General features: G+C 66.7%; 5 protein-coding genes across 6 annotated transcripts in view; 3 read left to right on the top strand and 2 right to left on the bottom strand.

Moving 5' to 3' along the window:
- Positions 1-2,470: 2,470 nt before the first annotated feature.
- CCDC137 (coiled-coil domain containing 137) lies at positions 2,471-4,898 on the bottom strand. Its single transcript, XM_074160057.1, has 6 exons — positions 4,655-4,898; positions 4,193-4,323; positions 3,786-3,996; positions 3,348-3,430; positions 3,143-3,222; positions 2,471-2,931 (listed from the first exon to the last, which is right to left on the bottom strand). The coding sequence occupies exons 1-6, from the start codon at positions 4,861-4,863 to the stop codon at positions 2,707-2,709; spliced, it is 939 nt and encodes a 312-aa protein (XP_074016158.1). The 5' UTR covers positions 4,864-4,898; the 3' UTR covers positions 2,471-2,706.
- A 152-nt stretch (positions 4,899-5,050) lies between these two features.
- Positions 5,051-6,140, top strand: OXLD1 (oxidoreductase like domain containing 1). Its single transcript, XM_074160058.1, has 2 exons — positions 5,051-5,095; positions 5,748-6,140. Exons 1-2 carry the CDS (start codon positions 5,051-5,053, stop codon positions 6,138-6,140), a joined length of 438 nt encoding a protein of 145 aa, XP_074016159.1.
- A 2,748-nt stretch (positions 6,141-8,888) lies between these two features.
- On the top strand, positions 8,889-9,406 carry PDE6G (phosphodiesterase 6G). Its single transcript, XM_074160059.1, has 3 exons — positions 8,889-9,037; positions 9,172-9,212; positions 9,330-9,406. The coding sequence occupies exons 1-3, from the start codon at positions 8,889-8,891 to the stop codon at positions 9,404-9,406; spliced, it is 267 nt and encodes an 88-aa protein (XP_074016160.1).
- A 274-nt stretch (positions 9,407-9,680) lies between these two features.
- TSPAN10 (tetraspanin 10) lies at positions 9,681-11,116 on the bottom strand. Its single transcript, XM_074160056.1, has 3 exons — positions 11,051-11,116; positions 10,103-10,686; positions 9,681-9,987 (listed from the first exon to the last, which is right to left on the bottom strand). Exons 1-3 carry the CDS (start codon positions 11,114-11,116, stop codon positions 9,681-9,683), a joined length of 957 nt encoding a protein of 318 aa, XP_074016157.1.
- Positions 11,117-11,681: 565 nt separating this feature from the next.
- Positions 11,682-13,927, top strand: part of NPLOC4 (NPL4 homolog, ubiquitin recognition factor) — a 32,204-nt gene continuing 29,958 nt past the window's right edge. For both annotated transcript variants that reach the window (XM_074159943.1, XM_074159942.1), the window contains exons 1-2: positions 11,682-11,696; positions 12,950-13,030. In XM_074159943.1, the coding sequence (XP_074016044.1) occupies positions 11,682-11,696; positions 12,950-13,030 (96 nt within the window). The remainder of the gene's footprint in view (positions 11,697-12,949; positions 13,031-13,927) is intronic.

Here is a 13,927-nt window from a genome sequence, read left to right on the forward strand (position 1 = left end):
CCGTGGCACCCACAAGCTGCCAGCTCTGCCCGGACCCCCGTGTCCCTGCTGCCGTCCCTGCTGCAAGGACCAGCTCCCGCGGGGCCACCCCCGGTCGTCCCCTCGCTGCCTTCGTGATGCATGGACACCCCGTCACCCCCCATGCCAGGGACCATCTACCACCAGGGAGCCGGTGGGACTCCTGCCCAGGGCTCCCCCCCTGGTGCTGAGCCCCTGGTTCCACGCTGACCCTCGCCCACCCCAGGGACGTCGCAGGCCCGGAGCTGAGCCATCACTGTCCCGCTGCAGGGCACAAGGTGACACGAAGCTCTCCCCAGCCCTGGCTCCCACTGTGCCTCAGTTTCCCCATTGCCAGGGAAAGGGGGGCTGCTCGGGGTCTAGGGGATCAGTGCCTTGCTGGGGCTGGGGAGGGGACGCGGCCCCCCCATGGCTCCAGCCGCCTTCTCGGTGCCTTTCCCCCTCGGGGATCCCTCCTGCGGAGCAGGGAGGGAGCTGGGCCCCTCACCCTCCTCGTGGCTTTCTCTGTCATTCTTCCTCTTCCTCCCTGCCCCCCCCCCCCCTTTTTTTTCAGGTCTGCCCCAATAAAGGTGATTTTTCCTACGCAGGTGGCCCGTGATGGGGAAGGGGCACCCAGCCATGCCACCGGCTGCTCCCCCATCCCTGTCCCCACAGTGCCAACGGGCTCAGCCCTACGTCCCCCTCCTGGTGGGCAGCGGGGGGCTCAGAGCAGGGCTCTCAGCCCCAGTCCTTTCTCCCCGTCCCCCACCATGGCAGTGTGCACCGGGGCCAGGGCACGCAGATGGAGACGCTGGGCCAGTAGCCTCAGCCGGGGGCCGGCAGCCGGCGGGCAGATGGGCTGCCCGGCGGGAAGTGGCACGGCACGGAGGACGTGCCAAGGTCGGGAGCGCTTTCTCCTGCTCAGATTGCCTTTCCCCTCCGCAGCGATTTCTCCTGCCGGGCAGGAAGCCTGCGGCCGGCAGCGCCATGAATTATTCAGGGGCTGAAATGGCTCGGTGGGTGCAGGAGAGTGACCTGGTCTCCTTGAGCCGGGCTGCTGGCCGTGGGGCTGCCCGTGGCTGTGGGCACGAGCGCCGGGCACGGCCGTGGTGCCCGCACGAGGGATGCAGGAGCAAGAGTTTGGCATGTGCCATGTCCTCCTGGCCATGTCCTTGCCAGCCGGCATGTGCCACCCTCCCGGCTGGGGACGGCCACAGGAGCTGGCTGTTTGCAGTAGGATCTGGCGCTGTGTGTGTGTGTGTGTGTGTCCCCCACCCCTAGGGCTGCTCTGCGTCACCCGTGTTTACCTGGCAGCGGGGATGTCTCCAGGCAGCACCAGGCACTCGAGGTCCCCGGGGCCGCTGTCACCGCAGCGTACCCTTCTCCTGGCCGCTGGCACCGCACGGCACCGCGGGGCCCCAGTATGTGACACACACACACACACACACTCCACCAAGGGCACGTCCACCTGCAAGCTGGGCTGCTGTGGGCAGCGTCCCCAGCCCGCCTGTGGGACGCTGCGGTCCCCAGCTGCGGTAAAGCACAGCCCTGCCTTCCCGGGGTGCAGGGAAGGAGGTGACAACCCCAGGGACAGCCCAGTCATCCAAAAAACAAGGTGCAAAGACTCTGTTCCCATTCGGCTCTGGCAGGGGACACCAGAGCGGACGGTGGCTCCACTCCCGGTGCCCAGCCCCTCCGGAAGCCTGGGATCCCACCGGCTGCCGTCAGCACCGGCCGCAGAGCTGGGGCCGGCCCCGCTCCAACAAGGCAAGGCTTTGTGCGGGCGCCACGGCACGGGGGCCACCGAACAGCGCTGCCTTTGTGCCGCACAGGTGAGGCCGCCGCGCCGGCCCCATGGGCAGACACGGGCTGCGCTGTGCCGGGAGCAGCCCCCGGTTATTCCCCCCCACCTCCCAGGAGCTGGGGGGGTGTCAGCCCCCCCGTGGGGTGTGTGGCAGGTCTGGATGGCGGGGGCGGGGGGGGTATTGCCAAATGGCACAGGGGTGGCGTGGGTGCAGCGATGGGGCTGTGACAGTGTCCCTGGCAGCAGGGAGGTCACCGCAACTCGTCTGCCAGGGACAGGAGGGACTGGGGAAGTGCCAGGCTGGGTGGTGGTGCCGCATGGCTGCGGGCTAAAGGCTTGCACAGGGTCCCCGAGCAGCGACAATGGAGGAAGGTGACACCATGCAGGTGAGTCTTGTAGGGTGCCCCATGTCCCCAGCGCTCAGCTTGTTCTTCTCCCACTGGGGGCTGGAGGGGTGACGGCCAGGCACTAGGGTCTCCCCCAAAGCTGAGCAACGAGGGTCCTGCCCCCAACCAGAGCCCTGCCAAGGCCAGCCCACAGCGAGTGACAGTGACAACGTGCCGGCTGTGGGCTGGGACTGCCATCTGCTGGCACACCGCCTGGCACGCAGCGGTGTCCCTTCCTGGCAGGAAGGAAGCCGAGCAGGTCAGGGATGCACAGACACGCTCACACCATCAGCACTCAACGGCATTTTTACTGCCACCACGTCCGTGGCACCGCAGGGGTCCCAGCTCCAGCGCCGAGCCTGTGGGGTGCCCCAAGCCAAGGTGAGGGGCTGTGGGGAGCCCCAGGGCTCGGCAACAGAAGAGCAGCATCAGGAAAACCATCCCCATCAAGTCCTGGGGTCCTGCACTGCCTGCGCACCCTCGTGGGGACCAGGGAGGCCCAGCTCCTCCAGGCTGGGCTCAGGGGGGGACCCTGCGTCCAGGGACCCTGTGCCTGGGACCCTGGGTGCTGCCCTGCGCCGCCTCCCGCTGCTGCTGTTTGCGCCTCTGGATGTCCCGGTAGGCCTGGATGACGCGCGCTCTCTCCTCCTCCACGATACGCCGGCGAGCCATCGACACCGGGGCTGCTGGGGACGCCTGGCTCTGACCCAGGCGAGACGTCAGGAGGAGCTGCTTCCGTCCAGCCTGCGGGCAGAGACGGGACAGGTCAGGGAGGATGAAAAAGCCGGGACCAGGGTCCAAGGAACTGTCACCAGGAGGCTGAGGCCACTGCTGCCCTTCCAGGCCTGATTTCCAGCCCAAAGGAGGTGAGATGAGCCGGGTCCAGCCCAGAGGTGCGGGTACCCGAGGGCACGAAGGAGGGGTGGGAGGCATTTCCCCCCCCCCCACAGCTCACCTGCTCCGTGGGGCCCCGGCCCCTGGGCCGGGAGGTGATGGTGGGCGGCTGCGTAACCACTTCACCAAACGCCACCGTGTCTACGAGAAAGAAGCAGGCACTGGCGTTGGGCAGCAGCTCCCCAGGAGCTCCAGCTCATCCCACGGCTCTCCAGGCGCTGCCGGGAAAGGACATCACTCCAGCCACCCCCCTGCGCCAGACCCACCTTGGAACAGGCTCTTCTCCAGCATGGCTTCTTTCTTCTCCTCCTTCTTCTTCCGTGCTTTTTCCAGCTTCTTATTCTGAAATCTGAAGAGCCACGTTATGGCCAGGGCTCGTGACTGGAGTGTCCGGAGTGAGCTCCTACCCCATGGGATCCCCCAAAAACCTGAGGCCTCCCAGCTCCCCCGCCTCCTCTGGCACCAGCCTCCCCCAGCTCCAGCCCAGCAGCAGGAGGGTGAAGAAGGTCTGTGGCTCTGGTCCCACAGATTTGACCCACACATTCGGCCCACAGCCCCCCACCTGCACCCTGAGTCGCTGCTGGATGCCAGACCTGCGCTGCAGCACCAGCAAAGCACCCGCCACGTGCCCAGAACCCGGCTGGGGCACGGGGCTGGGCTGACCCCGTCCAGCCCCAGCAGCCACGGTGATCTCTTGCTCTCACTCTTTCTTTCTCTTGGACTTCTCCGGTGCCGTCGCCTCCTTCTCAGGCTCCCGCTGCAGCTGGTTCTTGGTGAGGAACAGGATGCGCTGTACCTCCTGCTCCATCCGACAGATGTAGGAGTGCTCCGACTCCTTCTTCCCTCTCCTGAACTTGGGCACAGGGATGTCTCCGGGGGCCTTGGGGCCCTTTGACTTGGGCTGCTGCTTCTTCTCTAGGAGAGACGGGTGACATTACTGCAGCGGTGACAAGCCGGGGGTTCCCTCCCACTGGCAGGGCAGGGATGGGACATCACCAGGAGGAGCAGGACGCCCCACTGCAGGATCCGGCTGCCTCCAGCTGCACAGCAGCACCGTGGGCTCCTCGGCCAGGCCCCAGGGAACCGGGCTCACGCCAGGTCTGTGCCCCACCTGCCGCCTGCCTCTTCCCGGGGTCGGGGTGCTTCATGGCCTCGCGGCTCTTGATGAGCTCCCGCAGGCGGAAAGGCATCTCCTGCTCGTCGGGGTGCTTGGGCTTCATGTTGTCCATCTTCTTCTCCTTCCTGGGAGAGAACGAACGCAGGGTGAGACCTGTCATGAAGCACCGGGACTCGGCCATGGTGGGACACCGGGACTCGGGCACGGGAGGACACGATAGCAGTGGGACACAGCGACCCAGGCACCAAGACCCGGGCACGGGGGCATACCACAGCACCTGCACCCGGTGAGGCACCAGCGCACCCGGGCACGGCGGGACACCGGGACCTACATACAGGGGGACAGCGGGGACGCAGCCCCCGGAAGCGGGGCCCCCACCAGAGCCCAGCCGGACCCCAAGACGCCAAACCGGCAGCCAGCCAGGCCCGATCCCGATCGGATCCCCGGGGTACTGACCTGCCGCGGCGCGGGGCGGCCGCTCCCCGCCCCGGTACCGGTCCCTGTCCCGGTCTCTGTACTGGTGCCGGTCCCGGTCTCTGGCCCTGGCCCTGGCGCTGTCCCCGGCCCGGTCTTTGTCCCGGTCCCTGTCCTTGTCCCTGTCCCGGTCTCTGTCCATGGCCCCGGCCCCTGCCCGGCCCCCGGCCCATGTCGCCGCCGCTCCCCATGCGGTTGCCCCGCCGCCACTTCCGGCTTCCCTCCGCCCCTCAGGGCCCTGGCCCCGCCCCCCGCTACCTATTGGCTCCGCCCAGCCACCGAACCCTCACTAGCGGTCGGCGCCGTGCTGCCATTGGCTGGAGGAGCTGCCGTTCGGGCGGGGCGGGGGCGGGGCCGTGGGCGGGGCGCGGCGGCCGGATGTTGCTGCGGGGGGCGCGGGGCCTGGCGGGGCCGCGGCGGGGGGTGAGCGGGGGGGGAAACTTGTATTGGGGGGACCAGGAGGACCCCAGGGGCGAAGGGGGTGATGGGGGGGGACATGAGGAGGGGGGGAAGTGGTGCTGGAGATGAGGTGTGAGGGAGTGGGGGGGGGTAAGGGGGAATGGGGATGGAAGGGGATGGAAGGGGATGGGGGGAAGCGGGGATGGAGGGGATAGGAGGGTGCTGGAGACGAGGTGGGGGGACAGGGGGGTGCTGGGGATGGAGTGGGGGGCTGAGGGGAGGATAGGAGGGTGCTGGGGATGGGTTGGGGGAGCTGGGGGAGGCAGAGGGGTGCTGGAGATGGGGGAAACTGGGGGGGGATAAGGGGGTGCTGGGGATGGGGAGTTGAGGGGACAAAGGGGCGCTAGGATGAGATTGGGGGGGATCTGGGGGGGATAGGGGGTGCTGGGGATGAGATTGGGGGGGATCTGGGAGGGAGAGGGGGTGCTGGGAATATGTGGGAGCTGAGGGGCTGTGGGAGCTGCGGCAGGGGTGATGGTGGTAGGATGGGGGGGGGATACACAGGGCACTGTGGGGCGGGTGGGGGTCCTCTGGCCGTTGGGGGGGGAGGGCAGCGGGCAGAGATGCCCCCATGATTCCCCCCGGGCTGGCATCAGTGAGGGGTCATCATCCTCAGGAGCCCCTGTACAGCGCCAGCAGCCGCGGGGGGGTGCTCAGGAAAGGGGCCACACACCCCCACCCCACCACCATCTCCAGCCTTCGGGAGCTTTCGGACACCCCAGCAAAGACCAGCGGCACCTCAGACACCCCAGGGAGCGATGGTGGGACGGGGACCCCCCAGGGTGAGGATGGGCACCCTCCTGCCACCCCCCCGATCCCCCCACCACCCACACACTGCTGCGGGACCGGCTGCCCCAACTGTGTCTGGATCGGGTACATGGAGGAGCTGCTGGAGCGGTACCGGGACGGCGGCGCCCGGGCCTTGGCGGCCGTGGAGGAGCACGTGGAGGACGAGAACATTAAGATGATCCTCAAGATGGAGATCAGGCTGCGCATGAAGAAGGACTGATCCTCCCCCCGGCTCCCCAAAAACCAGCGGGTGACACCCCCCGGGAGCCTCTGCTCCAGGCTGGATGGTGGGATGCGGACTCAGTTTATTTAAACTATTTATTTGTGTGTTGAGCTCTGGGGGCGGTGGGCTGGGGGTGGTCAGAGCGCGCCCCTCCCCTTCCCCCCCCCCGGCTTCAAGCACGGGATGCCACATGTGTTTCAATACAGGCGGTGCCCGGGTCCTGTCTCACCTCTCGTCTATGGGGGAACCTGCCCTTGGGGACAGGCAGCGGCTCACGCGTCTCCTGAGCCCCGGATTTCCTGGCAGCCGGATGCTCCACTCCCCCAGGACACAAAATCCCCACCAAGGGCAGGCTGGCGCGTCCCCCCCACACCCAGCCCTCCCCGCGCCGCTGCTCTTCCCTCGTCCTTGCGCTCCCCAGCTTGGATTTTAAGCGCCTTTGGTGGCTTGGCCGTGACCTGGTGATTGGGGAGGGCTGGGGCGCCGCGCCGGACCCCCCCAGCCCCACCAGACCACCCTCCCCACCGGCACCATAAGCCTCTTAAGGGCTGCTCCGTGTGAAGGGCTCGCAGGGGAGGCACCAGGGGCTGCCAGCCCCTTCCCCTGGCAGGAGGTGCGGGCAGCGTGCGTCCCCGAGCACGTGGGGCCCGGCAGCGTCCCGGCAAGGGCACTGTCCCCATCTGCGTCACCGAGGTCACAGCCCGCCAGGCTGGTCCTCAACGGTTCCTTTTCTTCCTCAGTTGCCTTTGCCTCCATCTTAAAACCCCATCAGTTTGGCCCAGCACATCCCGCCTGGCTGGGCTGGGGGACTTGTGGGCTACTGGCCATCGGGGCTCTCACAGACCTCTCCCCGTCCTCCCCAGATGAGCTCCCCAAGGAGCCACAAAGCCCTTGAGCAGCACTCGCTAACGAAACCCAAGCTGGAAGCAGCAATTAACACCAGGACCCTGCTCTTTGCCGGAGAAGTAGCTGGTTCTGCCGGCTTCATAGAAAACGCTCCCGGATCCCTGTAATCCTATTTGCTGGAGTCCAACTAATTGCAATTAGTGGCAGGGGCTGAAGTTCAATTAAAGTGTACTGAGATTATTCCTTTTTGTAATTGCTTTAGTGCTGGGATTAAGGGAAGCTTTGGAGTGATACTGTCCTGTAGAGAGTGGTGCCACTGGGCAGGGGCTGCCCGGACCCCCCTCTCCCACCAGGATGTGGCCTGCGATTCCCGGGCAGAGCTCGGGCTGTCCCCTGCGTGCTGGCATCCGCGGTGGCACCAGCAGGGACCAGGCTCAGAGGGCAGCCCCTGTGCCAGGATGGAACCCAGGAGCCCCCGCTTTTGGGGCTGGACCGTGCTCGGCACCGGGCACAGGCTGGGGGTCCCCTCCCTTCCCCTGGGATGGAGGGCTGGGCGTCCCCTCCCTGTCCCCCGGATGGAGAGCTGGGGGTCCTGTCCCTCCCCTGGGATGGAGGGGCACTGGGGTGATCTCTCAGAGAGTCGGGGTCCCCTGAGAGAGCCGCCCCGGCAGTTTGGGGAGAGGAGGCAGGATCCCCCCCCCAGGGTGATTTGCTGCCCGTCCTGACACCGTCAGTCCCAGCAGCACTAATCCAGACACCCCCTCCCCATCCAGCCCCCCCAGCCCAGCGGGGCGGAGCTGGGGGAAGGACATCAGATTACCCCTTGGAAAAGAAGGGACATAAATAATCCTATTACCCCAGAGCAGGATAAATCTGCCCTCCCCTAAAAGCCACCCAGAGCGTCTATAGGACGTGCGCCGGCGGGAGCGGGACGGAGGGTCTCCTGCGGAGCAGTGCTGGCCTCGGGGACCGCGGCGGCTGCGTAAGTCCGGGGCTCTGCCCTGTGCACGGGGTGGGACACGGTCCCGGTGGCACGGGGGTTGTTGGGGCTGGGCATTGCTTTGCTCCAGGCAGGAGCTGTTGCCTCCGGCTCCTGCAACCGGGAGCTGCATCTCCGGCATCTCCCAGGGCTTGGTCCTTCCTTCCCCGGGGTCTGTGCTCGGCCACTGGGCTGTGCAGCGGGGATGAATCCCCTCGCACCACCACCGGAGCCACCTCTTGTGCCACAAAACTCCCATATCCCACCCATGGCGTGGCTGGTGTGCCCAGGGGAGGCACAGCCACAGCGGGATGGAGCCCATGCGCTGCCCTGCCATGTCCACCCCTGCTTCCCCCATCACCCTCACCCCAGCACAGGTCCCATGGGTTCGCATCCTGGGGTTCCCCCATCCCCAAAACCCATCCCCCTGCAAACAAGCCACAAAGGACATCCCACTCCCACACCGATGCCAACCCACTGTGGCACCCATGGCTCGGCACGGACCCCAGGGAGAGCCACGGTGTGGGCTCCTGGGTGTCACATCCGTGCTGGGGTGGGGGACAAGGGCTGGAGGAACGGTCCCAAAGGGAGGCAGTGGTTTCACTGCCCCTGGGACGCCCTTCCCTGCCTTGGGGTAAGGGGATTAGCAGGCTCTGAGCTGGGCTAAGTCAAGGTTGCGGGGAGGGGGCTCTCCTCTGGGGCAGCTTGGAAAGCCGATCAGTGATGGCAAAGGGGCCCCTGGGCAGGACAGGGTGGGAGCGGGGACACAGGGTGCTCGTGGGTGGTGGGAGAAGTCCCCATGGTGACCCCCCCCCCCCCCCATATCTCTCCTCCATCAGGTGTGAGGAGTCATCCCGTGCCAGCGCCGGACCCGCAGGGACAACCGTGACCCGGGGCAGGCTGCTGGCCCCGGCACAGCCATGAGCCTGGAGCCCCCCCCCAAGCCAGAGATCAAATCAGCCACGAGGGTGACCGGGGGACCCGCCACCCCCCGGAAGGGACCACCCAAATTCAAGCAGAGGCAGACGAGGCAGTTCAAAAGCAAGCCCCCCAAAAAGGGGGTGCAGGGGTGAGTGGGGCAGAGCCCTGGGACCCTTGGCAGGACCCGGGTGTTGTGGGGGGGTGACACAGTCATATGTGCCAGCAAAGGGTGGGAGGTGTTGGCTGGGGGGGTCAGGGCAGACACTTTCTCTCTCCTTGCAGGTTCGGCGACGACATTCCAGGCATGGAGGGGCTGGGAACAGGTACGGGGGTCCCGTCCCTGCATTGCCACGGGTGGGGAGTGGGGCTCACTGTGGGCACCGCCGCCCGTAGCCAGGCTGGGGGGGGTCAGACTGACGCAGCCTCTTTCCTCTCCCCAGACATCACCGTCATCTGTCCCTGGGAAGCCTTCAGCCACCTGGAGCTGCACGAGCTGGCTCAGTACGGCATCATCTAGGCATCATCGTGGCCCCTGCCGCCCCCCCCGTCCCGTAGCGCTGCATAGGTAGAAGCCGCCCCATCCTCGCAGTGGGGCTCAACCTGGAGAAATGCTCATTAAAACCCAGAACGAGCGCAGGAGCCCAGTGTCGTGGTCTGGGGGTGGCAGGGGTGCGGATGGAAAGCGTCTCCCCGAGCCACGGGGAGGGACGGACGGGAGACGGAAGGGGTTCAAGGCTTCTGCTGAGGTTTAATTTTGGGCCCCCACGGTGTTCCCCCAGCCCAGCACACCCTCAGTCCCGCGCCCCGATGGGCGCGATGTCTCTGAGCACCTTCAGCGCCATGAGCACGCCGGCGGCCTCAACCAGCACCAGCACGGCCGCGCCGGCCGCGATGCCGCCCGCCTGGCCGCGCATCCAGGCGCCCAGCTGTGCCACGCAGCCCCCCAGGTGCACGACGGCGCTGGCCGCCATGTCCCCCAGGCGCAGGACCCCGAAAGCGCACTGGGCGTTGGCGACGGTGCCGTTCTGCATGGGGTCCAGGCAGCAGGAGGCGGGGACGCTGCACGCCTGCACTCCCGGGGCGCTGCAGTTGAAATACCTGCGGGGATGGAGAAAGGAGAGCCGCTTGGTCCTCACACCATCCCAAGCGTGGGGACAGACACCCACCCTCCCCAACCCCCCACCCCCCCTCCCTCCCCAGCACCCCAACTCACGGGTTGGTCTCCCAGTCGCGATAGGAGCCGAGGCCGCAGCACCCCAGGCTCCGCTGCACCTCGTCCACCAAGAACCGCAGGTCGGGCTCCTCCTGGTAGCGCAGGAGGCAGAGGAGCAGGGCGTCCCGCAGGGCGTCCCGCAGCCGGTGCCGTGCCGCCAGCAGCAGCAGCCCCCCCAGCACCTCCAGCCCCGCGAAGGCCAGCACGGCCCCCACGAAGAAGCGCAGGAGGCAGGGGCTGGAGCGGAGGGCGCCCAGGCAACCGGCCAGGGAGATGATGGTAGCCCCCAGCCCCGCCAGCACGAAGAGCAGCATGGGGTCGGAGCCCAGGGGGGCCAAGCCATCCTCCCGCAGCGAGCCCTTGGCTAGCAGCCCCCATACCCCCACGGCCAGGGCTAGCAGACCCAGCAGGAGGAAGAAGAGGTTCCAGAGGAAGGCCAGGTACCGCACGCACTGGCTGAAGGTGCTGGGCTTAGGGGGGACGGGGCACCACACCCCAGGGTCCTGCTCGGCCACGGGAAGGTCCATGTCCCCATCATCATCATCGGAGGAGGAGGAGTAGGGCAGCTCCACCAGCCTGGACGCCTGCACGGAGAGACAAGCCACTCACCACCGGTGGGGCAGCCCCCCAGAAATGCCCCCCCCCCCATAGTCCACGTACCCCCCACCCTACAACCCGGGGCTGCCACAGGCTCCTGCACCCCCTTCGCAGGAGCCCCCCCATGCTGTAACCCTGCCCATCACAGAGACCCCCGGGGGCTGGGCAGATGGGGAGCGTGTGGGTGCTCCCCCAGAGACCCTGCCCCTAAGGAGGGGTGGGGGGGGTTCATCCCTACGGACACCCCCAGGGATGCTGCAGGCTCCAGCACGGAGCCGGTACCCAGGGGACACGGTGCAAAGGGGTCCCGAGGGGGGGGAGACCGGGGGTCCCGAGGGGCCCCGGCGTTACCTGGGGCAGCAGCCGGGTGGTCTCCCCGCCGCGGGGCCGGGAGAGCCGTGCCCTGCCCGGCGCCATCCCGCCCGCTGCTCGGCGGTCACACTCCCATCATGTGAGGGGCCGCGGCCGACGCTTAAATAGAGCCCGCCAGTACCCACCCCCGCCCCCCCCGTTGGCGGGGTCGGCAACGACGGCACGGCAGGAGGCGAGCGGGGGGCTGAGCCCCGCGGAGGGGACACCCAGAGGGTCCCCATGCTCGGGCCGGACCCCGCAGCGGGGATACCGGGGGGGGGCCGGTAGGGGTTGAGCGCGGAACGAAAGGACGGGCGCAGCGGCGGCGTGGGGGACGGTTATGGCGGTGGCACCGAGGCAGACTGGGGGACAACTATGGGGTGGCACCGAGGCAGAACGGGGGACGGCAGCGCGGTGGCACCGCCCGGCCTAGGAACCTTCGGGGCGGCGGAACGCGGGCGCCGGGACGCGGGGCCCGGGGGGTGCCGGCGCGGGCGGCGGGCCGGGCCCGGGAGGCGGCGGGCAGGAGCGGGCCGGGCCGGGCGAGGCGGAGCGGAGCGGGCCGGAGCGCAGCGAGCCGGGCCGGTGGCGGGGCGGGTGGGCGAGTCCCGGTCCCCCGGCGGGCAGCGCCATGGCGGAGACGATCGTGAGTGGGGCCGGGCGACGGCGGGCGGGGGGGAGGGGCGATGAGGCAGCAGATTCCTGTGGGGCGGCGGGGCCGGGCCGCCACCCCCTCCTCCCCCCCCCCCCCCCCGCACCCCAGCGGGGTCGCACCGGGCACAGCCGGCCCCGACGGACGGGGCGTCCCGCCGGGAGTGCAGCACCCCCGGGTCCGGTCCCCGGCCGTCCCCTTTCCCCCCCGGAGCCGGGCCCTGGACGGATTCCCCGTGGTTTTGCCCCAGGGAGAGTGCGGGGTTTGGGAGTGGGGTCCCGCTCGGCCCCGGGCGGGGACGTCCCGGGGGAAGGTGCCCGGTCTCGGCCGGGGAAGGGGCTCGTCGGTACCGTCAGGGTCTCCCGCTCCCGTCAGGGTGGGTTTGTTCCCCTGCTGAAGGTTGGGAGGGTGTAAAGGGGCTCCTGCGAGGTGGTGCGGGGACACCGACAGCTCCCCATGTCCCCTCCGTGTCCCCCATCCCTTGTGTCCCCCCTCTCAGCACACACTCTGCCATCCTGAGCGCGTCTCCGTGTTACGTTTCAGCGGGTGAACATTCTTCTTAGAGCAACTCGAGTCACTTCTCCAGTCCCTGGCAGCGCGAGGACCCTGACATTTACATTTGCCACTTCCCTGGCACCGTGTGAAGAGTTGTCCCTGGCTTTTCTGTCCCAAAAGCTGCCAGTTTTCCCCCTCTCTGACTCCAGGCTGCAGCAAAACTGCTGTCGAGCGTTTCGCAGGAACAGCCTGAGCCTTGTGGCTCCTCTGGGCTTGTCATTAGCGATGGAAGCTGTGCGTCGGTAACATGGGCTGAGACATAACGACAGCGCAGGTGCCCATTAGCACCAGTTCGACCAGTGCTTGTGTGTGGGTACCGAATAAATCGCTCTACTGGAAGCTCTGATTCACCCTCCTGAAAGCTTAATTCCACGTCTGAGGTCAGAGCTTTGACCAAAAAAGCCGCCTTAGCGTTTTTCTTGGTGCCAGCTCCTTGCTGTGCCCCGTGCGTTGGGGTGATTGTCCCTGCAGCGTGCGAACATCGGCCGGTGCCGCCGCGCCGCTGGCAAATTACTTCCTTCTGCATTTACACGCCCTGTCGAGGAGCAGCAGCAGCGTTAAAAGCAGGAGGGAGGAGCGGTGGGGATGGTCTGCGCCGCACGCGGGAGGCTTCAACGGGGCTTCAGCAGGCTGCGGGCACAGGGTGGGCTCCGTCCCCGTCACTCACTGGGGCTGTCCTCTTCACCCCGCAGATAATCCGCGTGCAGTCGCCCGAGGGAGTGAAGCGCATCACGGCCACGAAGCGAGAAACGGTGGCGACGTTCCTCAAGAAGGTACCCCCAGCCCCTCGGCGCCGTCTCCGGCTCCTGCCGGCTCTCGCTCACGGCAGATACGGGCGTCACCTCGCTGGGCAAACGCGCCGATGGCAGCGAGGATCGGCACGCTGTGTGGAAAACGGTGTTTTTATCGGTGTAGCCAAAACTGGTTTTCTCATTGCTGTTCCAGAGGGAAAATAGCAAAATTTAAGGAGAAAACTGACTCAGCTTTTCAGTTGGAGTTTCCTGGGGGAGGAGGAGGAGGTTTTACTGTTCTCCCAAAGAACCAGCAGCTGGGGAAGCAGAGGCTGACAACGCCACAGGAAAGCTGGTTGATAGTCGAAGCCTGCTGGGAGGGACCAGCCTCTTCAGGCACGATTCAGTTGAGACTCAGCTGCTTGATTTGCGCTTTGAATATTGTTTGGATGCGCTCTGTGTGCCACTGGTTTTCCACTGAGGTTTTGGAGAGAGCCAGGAAGGAATTAAGGCAAGGTCTTAAGGCGACGTGAGAGCCTTCGGGGTCTCCTGGGAAAGATTTCCACCCTGGGATGAGGGGAACACACTGAGTGGTGGAGCTGTGAGGTTTGGAGTTGGCTGTAGCTTGTTCTTTGGTCTGAGGCAACTGCTCAGTGTTTAAAGTTTGCTATTTAAGAATGAGCAGTTTCTCCTTTTCCTTCCCTCCTGGAACTCTGCTGTAACCTGGAACCCTCAGATTAGGATTTCTTTGCTTCGTAAGAGGAGTACTTTGTGTTCCTGTGCCTGAAGGGCCGGGCCATTCTTTAGTCGGCTAGATTTCCTTTCCCCCTGTGAGGGGGAACAGGAGCAGCCCAAAACCTTCTGCTGTTTGTGAGTCATTTGCTTTGTTGGAAGCTTGAGCCCAGACCACAGCAATCCCCATCAGATCAAGTGAAAATC

This window comes from Numenius arquata, chromosome 17, assembly GCF_964106895.1.
Source record: "Numenius arquata chromosome 17, bNumArq3.hap1.1, whole genome shotgun sequence".
NCBI classification, from domain to species: domain Eukaryota; kingdom Metazoa; phylum Chordata; class Aves; order Charadriiformes; family Scolopacidae; genus Numenius; species Numenius arquata.

What these genes read in the sequence shown, in the direction of transcription:
- CCDC137 (XM_074160057.1), bottom strand. Translation starts at nt 4,863, where the DNA reads ATGGGGAGCGGCGGCGACATGGGCCGGGGGCCGGGCAGGGGCCGGGGC. An exon ending in GCCGCCCCGCGCCGCGGCAG is followed by an intron (nt 4,324 to 4,654) that starts GTCAGTACCCCG and finishes GTTCTCTCCCAG; the next exon opens with GAAGGAGAAGAAGATGGACA. An exon ending in AAGTCCAAGAGAAAGAAAGA is followed by an intron (nt 3,431 to 3,785) that starts GTGAGAGCAAGA and finishes GTGGCTCTTCAG; the next exon opens with ATTTCAGAATAAGAAGCTGG.
- OXLD1 (XM_074160058.1), top strand. Translation starts at nt 5,051, where the DNA reads ATGTTGCTGCGGGGGGCGCGGGGCCTGGCGGGGCCGCGGCGGGGG. An exon ending in TGGCGGGGCCGCGGCGGGGG is followed by an intron (nt 5,096 to 5,747) that starts GTGAGCGGGGGG and finishes CATCATCCTCAG; the next exon opens with GAGCCCCTGTACAGCGCCAG.
- TSPAN10 (XM_074160056.1), bottom strand. Translation starts at nt 11,116, where the DNA reads ATGGCGCCGGGCAGGGCACGGCTCTCCCGGCCCCGCGGCGGGGAGACC. An exon ending in CCACCCGGCTGCTGCCCCAG is followed by an intron (nt 10,687 to 11,050) that starts GTAACGCCGGGG and finishes CTCTCCGTGCAG; the next exon opens with GCGTCCAGGCTGGTGGAGCT. An exon ending in CGCGACTGGGAGACCAACCC is followed by an intron (nt 9,988 to 10,102) that starts GTGAGTTGGGGT and finishes CCATCCCCGCAG; the next exon opens with GTATTTCAACTGCAGCGCCC.
- PDE6G (XM_074160059.1), top strand. Translation starts at nt 8,889, where the DNA reads ATGAGCCTGGAGCCCCCCCCCAAGCCAGAGATCAAATCAGCCACGAGG. An exon ending in CCCAAAAAGGGGGTGCAGGG is followed by an intron (nt 9,038 to 9,171) that starts GTGAGTGGGGCA and finishes CTCTCCTTGCAG; the next exon opens with GTTCGGCGACGACATTCCAG. An exon ending in CATGGAGGGGCTGGGAACAG is followed by an intron (nt 9,213 to 9,329) that starts GTACGGGGGTCC and finishes TCCTCTCCCCAG; the next exon opens with ACATCACCGTCATCTGTCCC.